We start from the raw sequence: 25215 nt of genomic DNA, 5'->3' as shown, positions 1-25215 counted from the left end.
TCACCTTCTTGGAAATCTACAACAGCTAAGTGAAGAAGCCTGGGCTCATCTGGGGACACATGGCTCAGAAGAACCAGCACTACACCCTAGGACATGTGAACGAGGCCATCTTATACTACTCAGCTCTAGTTAAGCCACCAGATGGCTGGAGCCCCCGGTGAGAACAAGAAAAGAACCACTCAGCTTAGCCCAGCCCAAATTACTGACACACAGAATTGTGGGTAAAGGAAATTGTTGTTTAAGCCACTAACTTGTGGGTTAGTTTATTATTTAGCAATAGATAACAAATAAATGGGAGAGAAAGAGGGAGGCGCTGCAAGAACTTGATTTTCATCTCCCCTAGAAAAAAGTTTAATGTTTCTTGGTAAAAACATAAATTATTACTAAAAAACAACACGAATGTCTGTGTTAACATATGCTAATGTTAAGTATATGACAAAATATTTACTAAAATTACCACCTTAGAAGAAAAAGAAAGCTTAAAGTCCAAAACAGAAAATAAATAAAATGGAGGGAAAAAATACACTTTTAAAGATAAATTTATAGGGAGAAGCATAGTATAAACTCATCACACAAAGTAACTGAATCCTAGGATTTGGAGTTAGAAAACCTCTTCTTCAAAGCCTCCATCTAAGAGGTCACAAAATCTTGACTTACTGAGTTTCTCAAAGTCTCATACATGTGTCACTTTTAATGTCTTTTAATTTGGATGTTTTAGACCATTTACAAGACTATACTTGTTGAAATGGTTGAATTTAAAAGTTTCCACATATAAGATCATACACTGGAGAACAGAGATCATTTACTTCTTTCTTTCCAAAATATCTTCTATTTCATTTTCTTGACTAATTGGTCTGACTGGGTCTTCTAATACTATGTTGAATAGAAGTGGTGAAAGCAAACTTCTTTGTCTTATTCCTGATCTTAGGGAAAAAGTTTTCAGTCTTTCACCATTGGGTATTATATGGCCTTTATTATTAGTATGAATTGGAGAAAATATTTGCAAATTACATATCTGATGAGGGGTTAATATTCAAAATCTATAAAGAACTTGTACAAATCAACAGCAAAACAAAACAAAAATTCTAATTAAAAAATGGGCAGAAGGTTTGAAGTCATTTTTCCAAAGAACACATACAGATGGCCAACAGGTACATGAGAAGATGTTCAACACTACTACCCATCAGGGAAATGCAAATCAAAATCACAATACGATATCACCTCATACCTGTTAGATTGGATATTATCAAAACGACAAGAAATAACAAGCAATGGCAAAGATGGGGAGAAAAGGGGACTCTTGTGCACTGTTGGTAAAAATGAAAATTGGTGCAGCCACTATGGAAAACAATAAGGAGGTTCCTCAAAAAATTAAAAATAGAACTATCATATGATCCAGCAATTCCACTTCTGCGTATTTATGTAAAAAAATCAAAAACACTAATTTGAAAATACAGATCTACCCCCATGCCCACTCCAGCATTATTTACAATAGCCAATACTACAAGGAGGGGACCAAAAAAACCCCATGGAATTTATTTTTTAAAAATCGTGTACTTATTCTTACATGTTTAAACATCTGTCACCTTCAAAGTGCTCTCCATTTGATGCAATGCACCTATCGAGACTTTTTCTCTCCACTGCTCAAAACAGTTTTTGAACTTGTCAGTTTTGATGCCTTTTAGTGCTTATGCTGCTTTTTGTTTTACATCTTCCACATCAAAAATGTTTCCCTTTGAGAACTTTTTTCATCCCGGGAAACAAAAGAAAGTTGCTCAGGGCAAGATAGGGTGAATAGGAAGGGTGGGGCACAGGGGTCATGCAGTTTTTGGTCAAAAACTGCTGAACACTTAGCATAGTATGGGCAGATGCATTTGTAAAATGCCCATCACGAAATGGGCAAATGTGTTGAGTCTTCAAAAAAAATTCACTGAAGCTGAACACAGCCTCTCACAACGCCAGCTGGTCCACTGATGTAGATGGGCCCCTAGAACACTCACATAACGGGGGAAGCCTGTACTACAAGGGGCCCGCCTCCAGAAGATAATTTCGGTTTTGGTTTGTTTGTTTTTTTTTGGTGCCCCCTCAGAAGTATCCATCAATGGATGAATGGATAAATAAAATATATATAGCCTTCCAGTCAAGATGGAGGTGTAGGTAAACATGCTTTGCCTCCTCACACAGCTATAGCAAAAATTACATCTAGACTACAAAATAAATATCATGCAGATTCATCAGAAAATCAAGCTGTATGTAAATTCGATAACCAAGGATTTAAAGAAGCCACATTCATCCAGACAGGTAGGAGGCATAGAGACGCAGAGACACATGGAGAGGCATGCAGTGGGTAAAAATCAGGAGGGATACCTTGGGAGCCAGGGATCCCAGCCCCAGACCAGACCACCCAGCCCAGGGTTCCAGCACCAGGAAGATAAGTCCCCATAACTTCTGGCTGTAAAAACCAGTGGGGGTTGTGGTGGCAAAGAAACTGCAAGATTCTCAGGAGACTCCTCTTAAAGGGTATGCAATGGTCTTAGGACTTACACAGACCCACTACCCCTGGGATTCTACACCGGGGCAATAGCTGGAGGGGCACCAGTGGCATATGAGGAGAAAGTGAAGTGCCTGGCAACAAGGGCAAGTGCCCGGAGACAGCTTCTTCTGGGTAAATCTCCAGAGGCCAGGCAGCAGCACTGTCCTCTCTCCAAGCCCTCCTCCATACAGAGCCACAGAGCAGGGACATGGGGTGCTCTGCCCTGGTGATTATTTAAGGCTCTGCCCCATACAACTAACTGGTGTGCTATTTTACAATAGGCCATACTATTAAGTCAGGGAGTCAAAGCAGCTCTACCTAATACACAGAAACAAACACAGGTAGGCTGCCAAATTGAGAAGATAAAGAAATATGGCCCAAATGAAAGAACAAAACTCAGAAAAAGAACTAAATAAAATGATGATAAGCAATCTATCAGATGCAGAGTTCAAAACACTGGTTATTAGGATGCTCAAAGAACTCACTGGTTATGCAACAGCATAAAAAAGATGAGACAGAAGTGAAGATTACATTAAGTGAAATAAAGAAAAATCTACACGGAACCAATAGTGGAGGACATGAAGCAGGGAACTAAATCAATAATTTGGAACATAAGGAAGAATAAAAGCATTCAATCAGAACAGCAAGAAGAAAAATGAATTTTAAAAAATGAGGACAGACTAAAGAACTTCTGTGACATCTCCAAATATACCAACATCCAAATCATATGGGTGCCAGAAGGAGACGAGGAAGAGCAAGAAAGTGAAACTTATCTGAAAAACTAAGGAAAGAAAACTTCCCTAATTTGGCAAAAGAAATAGACATACAAGTCCAGGAAGCGCAGAGAGTCCCAAACAAGTTGGGACACCAAAACACACCATAATTAAAATTAAATGTTAAAGATCAACAGAGAATCTTAAAAGCAGCAAGAAAAAAGCAGATAGTTACCTACAAGGGAGTTCCCATAAGAAACTTCGCAGGCTAAAAGGGACTGGCAAGAAACATTCAAAGTGAGGAAAAGCAAGGACCTAAAACCTAGATTACTCTCCCAGTAAAGCTATCATTTAGAATGGAAAGGCAGATAAAGTGCTTCCCAGACAAGGTAAAACTAAAGGAGTTCATCAGTATTAAGCCATTATTATATAAAATGTTAAAGGGAACTATATAAGAAAAATAACATAAAAACTATGAGCATTAAAATGGCAACAAATTCACAGCTATCATCAACTGAATTTAAAAAAACAAACTAAGCAAACAAGCAGAACAGAAACAGAATCACAGATACGAAGATCATTTGGAGAGTTAATAGCTGGGAGGGAGAAGGTTCGGGAATTAAAAATACAATTTAGTAGGTACAAAATAGACAGAGGGATGTTAAGAACAGCACAGGAAATGGAGTAGCCAAAGAACTTATATGCATGACCCATAGATATGAACTAAGGTGGGGACTGCTGGAGGGAATGGGGCACTGGGCAGAGGGGGGCGAAGGGGGAAAAATTGGGACAACTGTAATAGCATAATCAATAAAAATTATATATATATATATATAAATTCAGCAACAAAAAAAAATAAAATCTTGCCATTTGTGACAACACAGATGGACCTTGAGAGCATTATACTAAGTGAAATAAGTCAGAGAAAGGAAGATAAGCAGTATATGATCTCACTTGCATGTGGAATCTGAAACAAAACAAAATGAAATACCAAAGAAGGTTCATAAGTACAGAAAACAAATTGGTGGTTCCCAGACACAAGGAGTTGGGGGTGGGCAAAGTAGGTAAAGGGGGTCTAAAGGTAGAAACTTCTAGTTAATAAAATAAGCCATGGGGATATACTGTACTGCATGGTGACTATAATTAATAATACTGTATTCCTTATTTGAAAGTTGCTAATAGAGTAGATTTTAAAAGTGCTCACAGGAAAAAACCTTTTTTTGTAACTATGTGTAGTGACAGATGGTTACTTGACTTATTTCAGTCATCATTTCACAATATATACAAATACTGAATCATTATCTTGTATACCTGAAAAAAAATATGTCAATTATACCACAATAAAAATCAATTTCTTTCATTCTTTTGCTTTTAAATCTGTAATAGGTTTGTAATACAATTACAAGAAAATCCAACACAGTAGGGTCTACAAGGTCCTACACAATTTGACCCCCACATAATTCATCTCACTCTTTCCCTCATTCATTTGGCTCCAGCCACACAGGCCTTCTTTCTGTCAATTAATCATACCAAACCCATTACCATTTCAAAAACTTGACATTTGTTGTTTCCTCTGTGAAAATCTCCTTCCCTTAAATTTTTGGATGGTTGATTCCATATCATTATTTGGTTTTTCAGCTCAAATTTCGCTTCCTGAGAGAGCCTTTCCCAGACCATTCAAGCAAAAGTACCCCTTCTGCCATCTTCCTATAAAATTGCTCCAATTCTGAATAGTATTTACTGCTATATGAAATCATCTTCTTTGCTTACTTGTTTATTATTTGATTTCTCCCACAATATGTAGGCTCCATGAGATCAGGGATATAGTCTGTTTTGCTGGCTGCTTTTTCTTAGTACTTAAAACAATACCTAGCGCTTGGTAGGCATCTGACAAATAATATAAAAATATATATATAATGCATATCATATATGAATCAGTGAATGTATATTTGCCCAATGCATCATTTGCTTCCCTCTATTTTAGTATTTATCATACTACACTGTGATTTCTTTTCCCATACAACTGTAGTAGATGTTCAACAAATATGACAGCATGAAAGAATGAACCAATGAATGTCAAAAGGGCATTAATAGAAATGGTAACTATTTAATAATACTTTGAAAAGATTAAAAATACTTTCATAGTAAAAGGTGCGTCAAATAATAAAAACTCTTCAATATTTCATTTGTATGACCTAGAACACATAGCAAAAAATTATATATATATAAACTAACACTGAAATAAACAAAAAATTTAGTCAATCTCAACACTCTGTTTTTTTAAATATGACAAGTCAACAAACACATTTTCTTAAATTCTAATGTTGAATAATATACCATAAATAAGAAAGAACTAATTTCTTTCATTTTCAAGTACTATCCATGCTCCATCCCATCACAGGGTCTGTAACACACTGTTGCTTTTTGCCTGTTTATGGTCCGTCTTCCCTCTCTCTCTTCATATAGTTAATGCCTGCTCATCAGATCTCAAGGGATCCTCACTTCCTCACCAATTTCTTCAATAGGTCAAACATCTATCCTGACTATGGACGCTTGAGGAACAACGTCCTTCTCCTTCATAAGCTTGTCATGCTGTCACTTACATTCATTCATGAGAGTTTTTGATATAACAGTGGACTAAGTGCTTTATGAAGGCAGGTTCCATGTTTGTTTTCATTCCCCACTAGATTCCTAGTACCGAGCTCAAGGTCTGGCATATGAAAAGTATCTGTGGAAAGACCGGCATGTATGAGAGGGAGGGGTCTTGTTTCTAAGGTCCTTCTTTCTCCCAAGACTCTGTCCCACTATGAATTATTCAGTGGAGATTTCCAGCTGACTGTACATTATGCCATTGACCCTGCTGCTTATTTAGAGCTGGAAGACCCCTGCTTCTTCTCTCATATTTGCTCTCAACAGCATCTATTTCCTTAATACAAATGGAATTTGTTTGTTGAACTGGAAGAGATGGGTGGCAGTCACCAGAATACACACAAAATATATGACCTTGTAATAAATTCTCTTATTATTTAGGATGCATAAAATTTAATTAATAAATCCTCCAAAAGCAAAATTGCTTTTAACAGGTGGTCTATGAGTGGAGGATTTAGAACACGCTTGGCACTTCTCAGACCTGGGTGAGGAGCGGCCATGACTGAGGAAGCCAAGGAGGTGCGTGCGCTGCCTGAGGCCACAGTCTGGGACTCAGAGAAAAGAGGTTAACAGAAACACAGGAGAGGAAAATACTTACTTAGGGTTCTTTGTCTGGTATTGCCATGTCTCAATAGGTACATCTTTTTTTTTTAACTGGGATTAAAAACGGATATGAATATTTTATTAAAAATCATCTATAATAGATTTATTTCTTGGAAAAGAAACTAGTTCATTTAAAGCTCACTGCATTTACATGAAAGATAATGCCATTTCATCCATCACTCTTTTAGTTTCTTCTCTTCTTAGTTGCCATTGTCATTTTAAAACAACTATTCTAATGTTAATAAGACTATTCTAATGTCTATTGAGAATATTTTAAACTCTGAATTATGTCTTACAATCCTAAAATTAAAAAAAGTATATTCATTTAAATTTAAGAACGCAGGAATGAGAAATGGGATTTGTTTTTTTGTCTAACTTCTAAAATTTGTTGTGAAAGCATAATTTCTTAGTCACATTCCAGAATTTCCACATATATTATTTCATTGATATGCTAGTGTTTTCATATACTCTGTTATCTGACCTGAGTTTCCAAAACTGAAACAACTCTAAAAATAACCCTAAATATGTAAACCCTCCAGTCCTCAAGAGAACAAAAAGTGGGAAATGAAAAGTTTATTAATGAAAACAGCAGGCGTTCTCTCTTACTTCGTTCTGCATCCGAAGCCTCTCTTTCAACGTGGGGCGTGGAGATGAGGGTGACAGGCCCGAGAGGGAAGTGACCTGCCCATCATCTCAGGGCTGCGGGGCAGCTTGCTCAAGGACCGCGCACTCTTGGCTCCTACCAACGTCTGGGGACAGTCCTTCCCCATTCCATTCTTCTCTTGTCACCCTTTCCATTGGGAGAGATCTACTCAAAGCCTTCAACATATAAGGTACAATATTTTGGGGAAAGATTCCTTTCCCTCTCAGAAAAGTCAGTCTTTCAAGAGGAGGGAGGTATGTCAAGTTTCTGGATAACTCTCCTTCCCTGGTATTTCAAATGCTCAAGTTTTACAGCAAAAGAGATCAGGAAGATTGAGTAAACGTACCTTGCTCTTCTCTAAAGGCAACAATTTTGTTCATAAAAGCAATGCATGCCACACACAGGGGTTCTGTGAACTGTATGGGAAGAAAAATGATCAGGAGATCGCAGCCATTACCTGAGTAGGGCTATGAAGACTTAAATCTAAACCACAAGTAAACTCTGTATGATGGTCCACTATTTCAAGAAGAGGGTCAGGCTTAGAGAAGTTCCAGAATCTGTGAATATAAACAAAAAAAGTAAATGAAGAACTAAAACTACAAAAATTTACTTGAGAAAAAATAGATATTTAACATAGCAAAAATTTAATCAAAATAGGCTCAACCAATTCATAAATGCAAGAGTCCCATTACTGATCTACATTAAAAAAATCTAATAAGGAAAAATATGTTACATTCTATCATATAAAAACAGAATTGGTAATCAATTTACCCTTGTAAACAATTATTATATTTCCATTAGTAATCTTCTAGGGTGAAACTTTACTTTCAATTAATTTTTTTTTAATATGGCACAAGGACATTTGCGATGAGAGACACAAGGCTTTTATAGCAATTTCTAAAAGCATTCATTGCTGTAAAATAAGGATACTGAAATGCATGCACTCTAATATTTCATGATTTTAAATACTACTTCATTTCTCAATGACTGACATGAAAAGATCTGAGGTTTAATTTACATTTCAACAACAGCAATTCAAATTCTTTAAAAGTATCTGTTCTCTTTTGAAAGTATCTCTAATTCTGAAACTATCTTTTTCTTTCTTTCTTTCCTTCTTTCTTTCTTTCTTTTCTTTTCTTTTCTTTTTCTTTTTTTTTTTTTTTGAGGCACAGCCTTTCTTAGGCACATAGATTCCATGTCAGTGTAATTTCTAGAGTCAAGAAAACTAAAATGCATTTTCCTGGCCCAATAGTAAGTATTCTATTTATCCTCTACAGACAAGGAGTTGTGATGTTTACCATCATATATCTGATTTCTACTGTTCAGGGAAGAATTTGGCATTATTTTCAATACACAAAGTAGTACTCCATTTGTAAAGCTTTATTCACTCATTATCTTTCTTATTCTAAAGACACCATTAAAATAGCATGGTCAGATTCATAGAGTCATACTCCAATTCAGTATCCCTAATGATGTACAATATGGAACACACTGAAGGTTTGGCCGATCTCTTTCAAAGAGAGTAAATACACAAAACCAACAATCAGTTTGTTTAACCTGGTGGTATTATTTTCCTAATAAATACAGAGCTGGTCTTATTAAGTTTGAAAGGGTTGTTGCTATGGATAATCTACTGTGTGGTACTAGACAGACAATGAATAAGTAGCTCATTTATCAGCTTACTGAAAGCTACAAAATATTTAAGGAGAGTGATTTTTACTTTTGAAAATCTGCCTGTCCAAACAGATGAGGGAACAAGCCGCAGTCCTCAGAAATCATAATAGTGGTCTCCACCGTTTCTGCACATTCGTTCCTTTGGGTCTAGAGACAGTGAATTTTACTGCAATCTAATTTTTAGATCTTGATAACGTTTATATAAGCAAAAGTAAATACGTAATTGTGTAATCTCATTTCTAAAACTTTGTTATACACTGATTTGCAATATCTGAAATTATCAAATGGTTTTGTGTATACCAACTATGTTCCAAAAATATTCAAAATGGTTTTAAAAATATGTATTTAACATGGAAAAAATGTTAAAGGAAAAGTCAGGATAGGAGAGTAAGTTCAAACCTGCAAATTTTATAAACAAAATTATATTCCATAAAGTTGTATATGCTTGACAGGGGGTGACCTCTCAAGATGCTAAGCTTCCCAGTTGCCAAAGAAAAAAGGGGCATGCAATGGGGCCCTGAATTCATAGTGTCTACACCCAAACTGCTCTTGGAACTCTCATGGGGACATTCACCCTTTGGAATTCACAGAGAAGCAGCCCAGTGCTTATGAAATGAAGAACACCCTGAACATTTCTTGCGGAAATATGGAGATGCTGTTTCATGGGCCGCTGCTCATCAGTCAATGGTATCACCCCAAAGAGCAGTCTGGTAGAATCATTCTATGGGAAGATTCATCCAATCCAGGTATTTGGCTCTCTGACTTCATTTGGGATTCAGCTTTTATTTCGGTAAAATGGATAGGCTAAATGCTCTTTAGACAAACCATAAAAATTGGTTTCCTTCAGAACCATTTAAGTATAATAAAAAGCAACAAGGATTCGTTTATACCCCCTTGATCAGTTCCTGGAATGCATTTTTTGTTGTTATTTTCTTACCGGAGCCAGTTAAGGATAAGGCCACACTGAGGGCAAGTCAGGCGGGCCTTGTGAAGATGAGGAGGCCTACCAAGGGCACAGAGGTGAAACCATCCCATTTTAGTTTGAAAGTGTGATCAGGGGAGTCTCATATGCAGAAAGGCAGAGAGTGAATTCAAAAAGTCAATTTAAATTTGATCTGTTACATAGCTTAGTGGGCAGACAAGGTTCCACACCATAGTCACACCATCATAACTTTAACAGGGGAAAAACTATCAATGTTTATTTGCATTTTGCAAAGAATTCACCAAATAAAATACACACTAAAACTCTAAGGATACTGTTTGGTGAAGGGAAGGTTCATCTAGTGAATGGCATACAAGCAACCATTAGCTATTACACCATTTCACAACTCTGACAAATTATGTCATATGCAAAGTGTATATTATGTGCAAAAATTATGAGATTCAATTCCAGAATGGCTGACTAGGTACTTAGACCAACATTCTTCCTTAAAAATAACTAAACTTGCTAGATAAACTGTGAAAACAAACAACTACCACAAAACTTCATAAAAGCATCAATGAAGAACACTCAAGTAAAAACTAAGTGACATCTAAAACCCAAAGCAGTAAATGGAATGATGAAGGCTGCTTTTACCCCGAGAGGATTTGCTAAATAGGGAGAATCTGAGCTTCAATTTTCTTAACCTAAAGGGGATCAGGAGCCAGTAAAATAAGTAAAAATTAATATTAATACGTATAACTTTTAAATATTTTTCAGTAAACTAAAATATCTTGTCAAAAACATCATGTCAAGACTTGGCCAGGTGGCTCAGTTGGATGGAGTGTTATCCCAGGCACCAAAAGTTTGCCGGTTCAATCCCTACTGAGGGCAGATATCCAGGCTGTAGGTTCAATCCCTGGTTGGGACACGTACAGGAAGCAACCGATCAATGTTTCTCTCTCTCATCAATGTCTCTCTCTCTCCCTCCCTCTCTCTCTAAAGGCAATAAATATACCCTTGGGTGAAGATTTAAATATATATAGATATATAGTCAAATGCAGTAAGTTGCACAAGCCAAAGAGTTGAGAAAATCAAAAGTTAATGTGTCTGTAAACTGTTTCTTTAAATCACTAATGGCTTTTTTTAATAACAAAAGAAATGTATTTATTTCTTCATTTCTTCTTGTTAATGGCAACATGTTAACAGTTTGATGTGTATAGTTCCAGATTTTCCTATGTATCACTATTCAAGTTCCACCAGGAATGGTTAGTTGTAAAAAGGAAGTGGCAGGAGGGAAATGAGAGTTTTTCCAGGTTTTCCTGCATTTGCAACTGGGGAGCTAGCAAGGCCTCTCTTTGCACTCTTCTTCTGGACTCAAATATCCCATAAATTCTACATATCTAAGAGCCTTCATGCATCTATCACACAAGCAAAATGAGCTCTTTTTTTATTGGGGGAAGTCAGGCTACATATGTCATTAAGCAGTCAAATAAGGCACATTATTTTTAAGTGAAATGGTGTTTTGGTCCAGCATATATATTACTTGGTGCCTTTTTGTCTCTTTGCTGATGAAATCACTGACAATTTAAGCTCTATCATGGGAAGTAAATATACTGGCTTCCAACGATTAAAAATATTATAGAATTGTAGGAACATTTTTCATTTAAATGGAGAGGGAGAAAGAGAAAATTTCATCCTAGTACAATGTCTTGGTTGAATCCCTTTTTGCCTTCTGACTCACAATTCTTCAGCAATGCAAGTTGCAGTACTGTGTAAAATAAAAAAAATCAAATATCTATTTCAAAAATTAAGCTAAAATTACTTTTTTTACTTTATTAAAATGTAATTTGAAATTTCTATACTAACACTTGTAAAATTTAGCCATCAAATGAATTCAGTGGAAAGTTTAAAATATTTTTCAAAGTTCTTCCTTTTCCTTTTCTGTTCTCAACTTATGAATTAGTCAGTAATCCTTTGTGAGCCCTTCCTAACTATAAGGAGCAAAAAAATGTCACAAGAGCTTATTTTCTCCTCATTTAATTACTCATTAATTCAACAATTTGTGAGTCCTAAAATGTGCCAGCTATTGCACTAAGCACCAGAAGCAAGAGACACAGCTCTCCTGTAGCTCCTAGTTCGTTGGGATAGACAGGTTTTTTTTTTTTTAAAAAACCACAAAAATACAAATGTAACTGCAGTTGACAAGTGCCCCAAAAGACAACACAGGATGATGTGAGAACGTCATTTTGAGGAAGTGACACTGAGCTGAAACCTGAAGGTTGAGTTTGCCAGGTGGAGAGCAAAGACAGCAGCCTGAGCCTTGTCAGCAAGGAGCCTGCAGTGTGTGACAGAGAGGGCTCGTGAGACCGGGGCAGGGCGACAGGAGGGCGTTACACAAGGTAAACGGGGCCGGATCACACAGGTGTCGTAGGCCATGAGAAGGTTTTTGGATCCTTCTTTTAAGTATAAACACACGTGTGTGTACACACTCACAATAGTGAAAGTTTTAAGCAGGTTTATTCATTGTTTTGCCTTCTTAAAAATTTTTTAAAAAGATTTTATTTAAATATTTTTAGACAGAGGGGAAGGGAGGGAGAAAGAGAGGGAAAGAAACATCAATGTGTGGTTGCCTCTCACGTACCCCCAACTGGGGACCTGGCCCACAACCCAGGCTTGTGACCTGACTGGAAATTGAACTGGCGACCCTTTGGTTTGCAAGCCAGCACTCAGTCCACTGAGCCACACCAGCCAGGGCTTAAACATTTCTTTTAAATGAACTTTTTTATTTTAGAGTACTTTCAAATTTGCAGAAAAATTGTGAACCTAATACAGAGAGTTCCCACACAGTATGGTCCCATGTAGTTCGAGCAGCTTTGCCTTTTAAAGGTAACTCTGATCAGTGAGAAAAGAATGGACTTGAAGGCTCAAGAGTGGATATGGGGATACCAGTGGCCTAAAAAGAGATGATAGCAGCTTGGGTTGAAGGGGATAACAGTGACAATGAGGAAAGGTTGATGGGTTAGGGACATATTCAGGCGGAAAAATTAATAGGACAAAAGAAATCAAGATGATTAATGGAACAGAGAATACCAAGAATGATTCCCATATTTCTGGCTTCTATTATAGCACTTCCATGTGTTTATTTATTTACTATTTATTTATCTATCTATAAAAGCAACTAAGTTCCTTAAATTCAGGAACAGTATTCGATTTTTTTTGTATGTCTTGCGTGTATAAAAGTTAAGTATGTATATTAAGGACAAGATAAACAAATAACAAAGGCCAACCTCACAACTAAGGTCACTTTTAAGTCACTTATACAGACATGGTTCCCAAACGGTAGACCAAGGCTCATTATATGTGATATTCATAAAATACACATTCCTCAGCTTTGCTGAGAAATTCTTTCCTAAAAATTTCAACTGAGTAGATCAGTATGGAATCCAGAAATCTATTCCTAGGAAGTGTTGGTGCTCAACGATCTGGGTTTGGGAACACTATTTAAAGCAGTACTTCTCAACCTGTATCAATATACATACAGGTTACATAAGTTCCCATTAGAAGCAATAGTGATTTTAGGAAGAAGGGAGAAAAAAGGCAGTGTTTCTCAACCTTGCCTACATTGGAATCGACTGAGAAACTTAAAAGAATAATGATTGTGTGAATGCTCTCCAAGGAATTCTAATTGGCCTGGAGACTGTCATGGGAATTGCGAGGTGCTAACATTCTCTGGGTGACTGTAATATGTAGCCAAGGTTGAGAGCCTCTGACCTGGAGGGAGGGCACCACCCATTTATTGAGAATCACTGATCTAGACCAGCAGTTTTCACACTTAAGTTTGCATCAGAATCACTGGAGAGCTTGCTAAATGTGAATACAGATGTCTGGAGCGTGGCTAGAGAGCTTACCTATCTTTTTATTCTTTTAAAGATTTTATTTATTTATTTTTAAGAGAGAGTGGAATGGAAGGAGAAAGAGAGGAAGCGAAACATTGATTTGTTGCCTCTCACACATGCCCCAGCCAGGGACCAGGCCTGCAACCCAGGCATGTGCCCTGACTGAGAATCGAACCATCAACCTTTTGCTTTGTGGGATGATGTTTAACAACTGGGCCATGCCGGTCAGGCTCAAAAACTTATTTTAGAAACAAGTCCCCAGGTGATGCTCATGTTGCTGGGCCCAGCGCCACATTTTCAGAACCCCTGATCTAGACAGTTGTTAAACTGGTAAGAATTTATTACTATACTATGGCTCTAACCACTAGTGAATTAAAACTTTAGGAAGAAACAAAGATATTAGAAGCAAAAGATAGGAAAACATTTTCACAGGAAAAGTAAAACTATTATTTCATATAATTTTTATTAACTTCACAGACTAGGATAAAAGGCTGTAAACAAACAATAGAACAGTATCAATGTTAGTTCCAGCTTCCCAATAACGAAGAACAAAGAGGACCCGAAACTGAGGTTCTCGCTTTACCCAAGCATCCTCAGAAAGAAAGACTTGGACAGTTTACACAGTCTTCCCCATTATCTTTTATAGCATTTGATCTGCACAAAAAATTTTCAAGGTAGATACAACGGGTATACAGTAGTCTACGCTTATCTGCAGTTCTGCTTTCAGTGGATTCAGTTATCTCGAGTAACAACAGACAGAAAATATTATATGGAAAATTCCAGAAATAAACAATTCATATGTTTTAAATTGTACAATTGTACACCCTTCTGAGTAGCATAATGAAATCTCGCACGTTTCTCACCCCGGCCCACTCAGGATGCGACTCATCCCTTTGTCCAGCAAACCCACACAGTATATGCTCCCTGCCCGTTGGTCACTTCAGTAGCCCTCTGTGTTATCAGACCAACTGTCGCTGTATCACAATTGCTTGTATTCAAGTAACCCTTATTTTACTTAATAATGGCCACAAAGTACGAGAGTAGTGATGCTGCTGACCATTCAGATATGCCAGAAAGAAGAACATAGTTATATATAGGGTTCGGTGCTGTATGCGGTTTCACAGATCCACTGGGGGTCTTGAAATGTATCCTCACTGGTTGGGGGGGGGCTACTGTAATCATTCTCATTTCAGAGAGGAGGAGAATATGCTCAAGGCAATTAAGCAACCTGTGGTAACATAGCTAATAAATGGCAGCCCTAAAGCACAGCCTCTACTGGCATCATGTCCAGCACTTCTTCTACTGAAAGATGCTGCCATTCACTTTTTCTCTACCCCTGGGCCATGCCAGGGAACCTGGAATATAGACTGGCAGGGTATGGGAATCCTCAGGTAGTTTTGATTAACAACCTGAAAGTTTGGACCTGGACTAAGGCAGGTTTCCCCCAGACTCTTCAAACTACATAGAAAATTCCATAAGCCGAAGTCCATGCCAAGATTCCATTAGTCTGCCAACTTACATTCAAAACCAATACCCTAAGGAAATTATGAGTAGAATAAATCTGCACTCCTGTGGCAAGAGTTCAGAAATCATCCTTTCTCTCTTCTCAAATTTTTTTTAAATGCACTTACGGCATCCTCTCATCTACTTTGCCATCTCCTCCTAACTTCGGTGGCGCTCAACTGATCAGCTTTTTTAACCTCAGAGATTCCCATCCTTTAAAAGCAAATACCCACTGAATAGAACATATGGAATCATGGGCTTATTATTTTATCATCTGTACTGCTTTTAGGGAGGAATAAGAATAGAAATTGTAGAAAAGCAAAATTTTGTAAAGAGCTAAACTTTCATTAACTCAAAAATATTTATTGAGTGCTAATGCTCATTTGTTTGCATGATTGAGTTGGAGAGTTATCTGGGAGTTTTTTGTTTGTTTGTTTGTAGCTGGTAATAATACAAAGTTTAAAGCAGAAAAACACTACTTGTCTGCTAAACACAGAATATATGATTAATTTTGAAGAATTATTGAACAATTCAATGATGACTTGGAACACTCAAGGGCAAATATCAGAAACCATACCATATTTACAAACTTTCAAGGTTAACTATAATAAAATTCTAGACTTAAGCTTCTCCAAAAAAATGATTATTTCTAATATTTCAATTAAAACTTTAATTAGATCAGTATTATAGAGGGACTGACCCTACTTCATTGCAAAGTTACTTAATAAACATTAAGTCCAGGAACCACATAATACAAAGCCTAGAGTACTCTGACAAATTAAAGAAAACCATTAGTTGATGGAAGGCTTGTTCAGGGGGAATTTGTGGCTGCAATCCACAGGGATGCAGGATGACTGTCTGAGGAATGTCACACCTCAACAAAAAGAGATGAAGTAAAAAAGAAAAGCTCCCATAGAGTTTGTTTACTGCTTACTGGCACAAAATGAAGAACCATGAAATGATTTTTCAATAAAGTTTCAAACAAATATTTGATTAAAAAATAAAAATGGTAAGAACTCTACTCATGAACTAGCATCATTATCTCAGGAATAAGAACAGCCTATATAAATCTGAATTGTAACTGGCACCAAAACATAACTACCTAAAGCAAAAGATCATTTCACAGAAGTTCAGATGATAACGGGATCAGATGAGGCTGCAGTATAACTTCATTCCACACCTAAATGTTGAAGAACATTAAACTTACAGCAGCTGCATGGCTGTGCTTTGGTCTTGATTAGCGACATCACCATGACATACTTAATGTCCTCACCTCTGCAGCTGAGCATTTATGCATAAACCCACTCAGGGTGTCAGGTCGTAGGATGTCGGCACAGCATACAAGGACCTCTTATTTAACAACTCTCTCCCCATCGGAGCACGGATACAGTGGTGGGAGTGCAGGGGAGAAGAAGCCAGACGTGACAAAGGTGGAGAAAGAAAAACAGACGCAGAGCAGACTAAATAAGTCTGCTACCTTTCTGGTGACTGGCCATGAAAGCTTAGAGGGAAATGAAGAAAACCAGTCTGCAGAAAGAGGAGGCAGGATGGAGCAGGGGCTTAGAGTAAAGTCCTTTCAGTGCCTTCCTCAGGAGCTGCCACACTGCCCGGGGGCAGAGGAAGCCCATACACAACCCGAGAAACATTTCCCCTTTTTCTTTTTTTAACTTGGATAAACTTTTTGTTTGTTTGTTTTCTCCCCGTTTATTTCCTCATGAGAAAAATATACCTTAATAACATTTCTCTCATATTTTTTTAAAATCATGTTTATTCTATTACAGTTGTCTCAGTTTTTTCTTCTTTGCCCCTCTCTCCCCACAGTCAATCCCCACTCTGTTGTCCATGTCTATGGGTCATTCATACATGTTCTTTGTCTAGTCCCTTCTCCTTTCCACCATCGTCCTCTTTCCCCAACCCCTCTGGCCACTTGCAGTCTGCTCCATGTTTCCAGACCTCTGGTTTATTTTGTTCCTTAGTTTATTTTGCTGAATAGATTCCACTTATAGGTGCGATCATATGGTATGTGTCTTTCACCGGCTGGCTTATTTCACTTAGCATAATGCTCTCCCCTTTTTCATTTAAGCTCGCTCAAGAGGGGTTTTGTTTCGCACGCTAGTGTGCGCACGTGCATGTGCACACGTCCTATAAGATACAGTCGGGAAAGGTAAGGGACACTGCTGAATTTTATTTAAGATGAAAACAGATTAATAATTAATTGTTTTTATTTTCTGTATGGTTCATTCATTAGGTTAAATCTTGAAGAATTTGATATTAAACTATTTATTTAGTGTCGTCACAGTCTAGGTGGGGGTTTTGGGACAGACCTCAATGGTGAAGTATTTATCCCTTAGTTCTTAGGGTACAAAGTAAATTGTTAACAACTGACAGGTAACACCCAGTTGATCTGAATAAATAGGTTCACTATGTGTGCAAATAACTAGGATTGGGAAACATTGAGGCTCTGCTTCTTAAAAACTACTAAGGCACAGATCGAAGTCCACTAATTCTACAAGGCTCACTAGTCTAATAACAAAGAACAGCAGCTTTGTGCTGCACCACGCCATCTTTCACCTCCAAGGCAATCACTTTAAATTCTTTAAGATGTTTCTTTTGATTTTTTACTCTATATTTCTAAATAATATGCTCTGAGAATTCATTGATTACGTTCATTTGCAGATATTACCTTCTTACTTCCTACTATGGAAGATGAGGCAAAGCAGTATCTACATTAGAAAAGTCATACAACAAAATCCACAGTTGAAAAACCTTGTTGAAAATGCACAACAGAATTTTTAAAAAATTATACTGCAAAGTAACTGACAAACTCCATAAATTTTCTGTTGGGACTAATCAGCACAATTCAAAGTTTAAAGCAGTTACTTATACTGCATTAACCTAAGTCTTATTAACATTCCTTACTCCTTTTAGATATTTCTTCATGTGCTTGCATTAGGTTGTGAATTAGACACAGATATGGTTTGATTCTTAAAGAACACTGTTAGCACTACAGAATTCTGAAAATGTTCTGCAATTATAAATCAAGGTACTTAAAATCAAATATCTTATAAGTTTCTTTCTAATTAATGTATATTGTTTCATTTTATAGGAAATTATTTTCATTTTTCAGCAGGCAGTTGACTTGCAAAATTATGCTTCACTTCATCAAAAGATCTTTCCAGTATGACAATAATCATCACAAGAATTTTCTTATTTAAATAAGTCAAGTGGAAAAACTCTTTTAAGACATGTAATAAAAAAAATCAACAAACTTAGAGAAGTTACTGCCTCATAGATAGAAATATCTTAACCATTAGATATATGAAACTCATAGATCTATAAACTCATAGAAACTCATAGATTTATCCATAAATCACATAATACAATTAGTTGTAGGAAAAAAATATCTATCTGTAACTTTAATTAACAATCAGGCTACCAATCCAATGGTTCCAAATTTGTTAAATAGTAAAATGCTGCAGTCAAGTCAGTACTGACTTAAACAATAGAACAGCAAATTTTCTCCTTCAAAAATACCATTTTTTTATCCCAACAGGACTTTCCACTTTAAATTCAGTTTTATTAATGACTACTTTGAACACAAAGTGAAAACCATATTAAAATATAATCATTTTTAGGCTTTTACAGTCAGTGACCAAAGGGTATCACAATTTTTATATATAATTTAAATTCATTTACATTTATAAGTAATGTATTTTGAATATCCATGTCCCAGATGCTAAGGAAAAAATAATGAAACAGACAAGTCCTACTCTGCAATCAGGCAATACGCATAATTATTAAGGCAAAATATATTCAGTACCAAAATATCCTCGTAAGAATTAAACAAATATGTGGATGCAAATATTCTCATTCTTAAAAAGAAAACTAAAGACTACTACTTAAGATGCTTTCATAATCCTGGCAGGTGTGGAACCAAAGGGTCTCCAGTTTGATTTCTTATCAGGGCAACATGCCTGGGTCGCAGGCCACATCCCCAGTTTGGGGTCTTGCAATCTATTGATGTTTCTCTCTCTATCTCTGTTTTTTTCTCTTCCCCTCTCTCTAAAAACTATAACTAATATTTTTTAAAAAGGATGTTTTCATAATATCAGTGGTGAAGTCTGGTGAACTCTGCCACAAAGCAAAAATACATGGTAAGAGTTACAAAGACATTTATATCTTAGACGTCTGAAAGGCACAGAACATTAAGTCAGTTTTTGATCATTATAGTTCCTGCAAATATTAATTAGTATCATATCATTAGCCGCATAATTTCTTGTGATTTGACAAACAAATGTAAAGGAATTAAAAATAACTATCTTAAAAGATGAGGTAAAATGATCATTTGAAATTGCATATGAGCTTACCTTCAGCCACATTTCTTATCTATTTACTTTTACTGACCTTTTTTTTCTGTAGGTAAGGAGGACTAGGTAAAGCCGAAATGAAAGGTTTAAGACAGAGTACATATTCAGCTATACTATCTGTTTACTTTGCTTGACCTTTTTTTATGGGTTAGGGGAAGAAAGAGAAGTATCTGCTCATGTAAATCTCTGTGTTAATAAACATAAGGATCAAAAAAGTCCATCAACCACACCAAAGTTAAGACACTTAGTATATAAAGGCAAATCCCACTAGAGTAAATGGGACAATGATAAAAGGTATTTCTGTATCTGTTGCTTTGTAAAGATTCTATGTTTACTACAATTTGATTAAAGACCATTTTCCTGCTTATGCAATGAAATAAAGCTATTTCTTATTTTACAATTAAACAACATATTAAATATCACATTTATTAGAAGGTATTAGAAATGTTTTCAGTGTTTTATTTTACAGAGCAAATACAGCCTACTTTTTTTCCTCAAATGTTTCTATTTTGAAAATTACTAATCCACAGAAATATTCAAAGAATCATATGATGAACACCCATACACTCTTCATCTAGATTTACCAATTGTTAAAACTTTGCCATATTTCCTTTATCCTTCTCTCTCTATACATATACACATAAAATATTTTTGCTGAACCATTTAAAAATAAATTGCAAACATCATCAAGAGCATACATTTATAGGAATACGGTACTAAGTATAAAGTTTGAGGAACATACATGTTGAATGAAAAAAAGAAGGAAACTAAAATTTACTGAGTGCTTGCAATGGGCCAGGCACTACGTGAATAGCTTTGCACCCATTAATCTTTAAATCTTACAATATGTCTTACAAGTAAGGAAACAACAGCTCAGGGAGATTAACTGACTTTATGAGATACTAGTATAACACTAGTGAGTACTAGCAAATTCAAGACTTTTAACTATATCTCTTTTTCTATTACATTATGCTGCCTTACTTGTTAAAATAATTTTTAACAAATCTAAAGATAACATATAATCATTTAGAAAAAGTACAGGTTGAATTGAAGTAGAAGTGGTCACGTGGTTCTGGGTTTGAATAAATAGACCCATACATACATTCAACTTTGTATAGAATATCCACTATTCTGGTTCACGCTATACCGCATTCACAAGGCACACTTCCTCCACCTCACCTTGACAATGCAATAGGAACTCTGATTCACAAAGCTCCTTAGTGGTTGTAAGCAACATAATTATCGTATTATAGTTATGCCAGGTAAGGCACAAATAATGACTGTCTTAACTTGCTCTATGGTACTTAGGTTTTAAATTTTGAAAGTTATTAATATTAATATTCTCATTTTAAAGTATCTTCTATTTATTTGAGCACTTATTATGTGCCAAGAGCACTTACAGATACTTTCATTTAACCCTCTGAACATCTCCAAAAGACACATGTCATTTCCTGTATTTCACAACTAGTAAATGGAGGAGCCGGCTTTTCACACAAGTCTGATTGATGCAAAGGTCCATATGCTCACCCCACCACGCAATGGTCTAACCCACAGAACTTTCCTAGGTGCCTCCAGAAGGCAAGGCATGGGGCAGGACAGGTTGATTCTAGATAATCCTACCCGCACTTTTTACTTCTCTCTCACCTCCTTGTTATCTGGAATTTCATTAAATTAAAATTTTTGAGTAGATATTTAGAAAAAACCTATTCTATTGTATCTTGCACTTAAATATTCTTTTTTGAATGAAATAGTTACCAAGTCTTGGTCCTAGGTTGTCTAATCTCTCCCCCCAAAACCTTAAAGTTATATAATTTCAACTTAAACAATATTGTTTTCTTTCCCAGGAATATATCCCACATATAACTTGGGAATCTAATGCAGTATTTTAATAACTAGTTATATTATTCAGTTTATAATAGATCATTTAATATATATTTACTATAGTAACATTGCACGTTTTTAGGAATATGGCTTTTGGGAGGAATAATAACTCAAGTAGAGAGCCCAAAAATATACAAAAGTGTGTATATGTGATAAATGGTTATTTTTAAGTCTTAACTTTTATTAAGTGAACAGATTAAAAATTATACCCACAAAAGCAGAATAACATGACTGCTGGAAGTGAAGCAGTATAGGGAGAAGGTAAGAAGTGAAAGAAAAAAACCTGTAAGGTAAAACTTTCTGGGGGCCGCAGTTCCTCAGGGCAGTTATACATAACACAGAACACTTACTACTTATTTACTGAAACATAATGAGCTATATACAGCTAAAGAACTTAAAGCTTTTTCTCTATTAGATATGATAATATATCCACATAAAACAAAAAAAATGAAACATTTCATAATGCTAAAATATCATCACATCATCAGTTTTATATAATTCCCACCATATGAAGTATATTCAAATAAAATTTTAAAAGTTTACAAAACTAAACAAAATATAGAAATGATCAAGTGAAAACATATTTGAAGAGCTATATTACAAAAACTAGTCATCCAAAACCTACAGGTCATATCTGCATAATTATCAGTACTAAAAATGAAAGTTACTGCTGGTCATATGCCTTAAATCTTTTTGTTAAAACGGCTTTTCTGGCACTAAAGATATCATCAATCCAAAGAGATTTAAATTTCTTTAAAGGATTAATTTAACTCATATCACATGGGTTAAAAATCCACCCAAAATGCAACTTTGTCTGACCTTTCCAATGAGTGGTCACCACACACAAATAATGAGAGACTAAACTCACAGAAGGCATTGGTACAATTGAAGCCATATTCGCAACACATTTTGAGAGTTACAAATATGTATACATATAATACATATATTCAAAAATATATTAAAAAACCTTTTAAAAATGATTTTGTTTTCCTTTTCCATTTTCTTTTCATATGAAAGTCTTGGATAATCCTATACTGAAATACACAGTTATTTTGCCTGTGAAGCAATTTGATTTCAGTTTTACTCTACTTCATATTGGGAAAATGTTTACCAATTTTGCAGAAAAAGAATTTCTGGCTTCAGGCTTGACTAGAAATAATATTCCAATTAACTGAGACAAAAAATATAGATAAATACGTAAGTTTAGCAGAGGAAAGGAAGGGAAGAATTGAAGTTCAGCATGAGACGCCTGTCTGGACACTCAGGTGCCTATGGCCAGCACACAGCTGAACATGCAGGCCTAACCCTCTCAAGAGAGGTCAGAGCCAGAATAAAAGGAGGTAGGGAATTACCATGAGAATGGATATGTCAAAGAGTACTAAGCCAAAGACTATCAAGTTTAAGGGGAAGAGAAGGAGATTCCACGATGAAGCATGAAGTCAAAGAGAATGAGAAAAACGAAGATGAAAAAGATGGAATGGCTGGGATAGGGAGTTTCAAGAAGGAAGATTTGATCTACAGTGTAAAACATAGCAGTAGCAAGGTCCAGTACGACAAGTGCTGACAATTGGCTGGATCTGCTATCATGGGGTCAGTGGAGGCTTTGCCAGAGGAGTTTCAGTAAAGAAGTCGGAGATGAAGCGAGTTGTACATTTAGGAGTAAATGGACTTGGAGCCCTAAGTACCTAGGACTATAAGGTTCCGGGGCCTACAGAAATGCCTAAGAGCTGAAAAATCAAAATTAATTTTCAATTAAATGTATATAAATTAACAATATTAGTTTACAAATTTCATATTAACATACTTCATTCCATCTGGGAAAAATTTCTAGATTAAATATTTCAATTTCACAAAAATTCCTAAATAAGCATGATTGCCAGGCAATCATAATGAATTAAAAGTGAGTCACCCATTGCCAGGTCACTTCAAAAGCAAAAGTATAAAAATCTTATCAACATAATTAGCCCCATTTAAGCAGTGATGCGGATCCATTTTACAGATTCAAATGGTATGGAGTAAGGCCTTCTGAGCAGAACATCCTGGGACTGTGATGGCCTTAAAATGGCCCTGGTGAATGGAAGTGTAAGGGACACTAAAAGCTTGGCTAGGGAGGAAAGAAATATGTAAGAGAGCAGTTAAAGGAAAATACAGGAAAAAGAAAAAAAATTACAGGCCGAAAGCCAAGAGAGACTTGGAGACTGATGACAGAGGAGGAAGAAGAGGTAATTCCACAGAGTAAAGGAAACAGAAGTGAATGGGATGAAGAACATCCATGTCCAAGGGTAGCAAAGGAGAAATGGATACAGATACAGCGGTAAAGGTTTAGATAAATTTTCAGGCCTAGGACAGAAATTGAGGTAATTTGAGCTTGAGCCCTACAATTGTTTTTTAAGAGAAAAATAAGGTCTTTTACTGAAAGTGTAGGAAATAGGGTTGAGAATAGAAGCAAAGGTTGGGAACAGTGAAAAATTAGCACTGTACTTTAAAGTATGTCCTCTTACATAATCTTATAATTTTATAATCACTTTATGAGCTTATGAGGACAGATATTACTAATTATGTTTTACATATTAAAAAACCTGGACTCTAAACTATACATTAAAATTGCTTATTAGAATGTCTTTTTCAACTATATATTAATCTCTTACTATTTAGTTATAATTTGTTTTTCCAAATGTTTATAAACACAGCTATAACACTTTCATCTTGTAGCATGCCAAGGAACCACAGAACCATGACCTAAGCCATTTCTCTTCTCAGAAGCATTACACATCTCTTCCCTGTCTGCAGTCCTCTCAAAAGTCAGGACAGAAGCAAAGGCAAATACTTAAAAGTGGAGAAAAAAATAAGACTGTGAGCCATAAATTGTGATAATTTGTGAACATAGTTAGGTACCTATAAGATTTTAGAGTAGTGTAGTCCAGATTCAGAAGTCCAGTCTTCTGAGACAAATTTTCCTGAGACAAATCTACATTTACAAAGGTATGGCATTTCCTAACTCAGTGTTGAGGGATACTAAAGTGTACAGATAAAACAGGGAGTGGTCATTAGGGTTAAGAAAATAATGACAATTCTGAAAAGAAAATACAGATTGTCACTAGATCTCCCCCTTTAATCAGTAAAAAAAAAACAACAGTGAAATGGATTTAAGATGTCCCTTGATCAATGGGCTCCAAAAATCAGAAATACTCAATTAAAACTGTTAAGGATACTAAAAATAAGATCAACAAAAGATCAGTGACCCATCTCAGTTGGACAAGTCTCTCATGATCACCAGAAGGTCTGTGAAATCCAAGGACTAGATTCTATATCCGAAATCCCTTTTGAGCCCGCAGTGACACTTTGTAAAGAGGTGATACAAAGTTCCCTCTTCATAGGACAATGGTGGAAAGAAGGGGAAGGAACTAGACAAAGAACATGTATGAATGACCCACGGACGTGGACAACAGAGTGGGGACTGACTGAGCAGGGGGTGGGGGTGGGATGGGTGGAGGGGAATAAAGGGGGGAAAATTGAGACAACTGTAATAGAATAAACGTGATTCATAAATTTAAAAAATATAATGTTAAAATAAAAAATTTTAAAAACCCACGAAGTTCCCTCTTCATTCTACGCAGCCTATCTGGAGGAACTGCTACGTGGAAGATCTGACACTAGCCATCTGCATGTGGTTGAAATCCTTTCCTCCAGTTTCTGTGACACACTGAATGCTCTGGGGTCTCCTCCTATTTTAGGTAGGCTGTTCCATTCTCCCATCCAATGTTAATTCTTTCCTCAAAAAGATAGTCTTTTTGCTTTTTCCCTAAACTTATGTCCCTTTGATTTATTTGT

At 36.1% G+C, this 25215-nt stretch overlaps 1 protein-coding gene across 1 annotated transcript in view; it reads right to left on the bottom strand.

Moving 5' to 3' along the window:
• The window catches only part of PEX7 (peroxisomal biogenesis factor 7), a 71732-nt gene that overhangs the window by 14381 nt on the left and 32136 nt on the right, over positions 1-25215 (bottom strand). Inside the window, exon 9 of the mRNA XM_054570021.1 lies at positions 7599-7698. Coding sequence (XP_054425996.1) covers positions 7599-7698 — 100 coding nt within the window. The remainder of the gene's footprint in view (positions 1-7598; positions 7699-25215) is intronic.

The sequence above is a fragment of the Pteronotus mesoamericanus genome, unplaced genomic scaffold (assembly GCF_021234165.1).
Source record: "Pteronotus mesoamericanus isolate MK-2021 breed Mesoamerican mustached bat unplaced genomic scaffold, CSHL_Meso_final contig_20, whole genome shotgun sequence".
NCBI classification, from domain to species: domain Eukaryota; kingdom Metazoa; phylum Chordata; class Mammalia; order Chiroptera; family Mormoopidae; genus Pteronotus; species Pteronotus mesoamericanus.
Note: the sequence above shows the minus strand (reverse complement) of the source record. Positions and strands in the feature narration are given on the sequence as shown.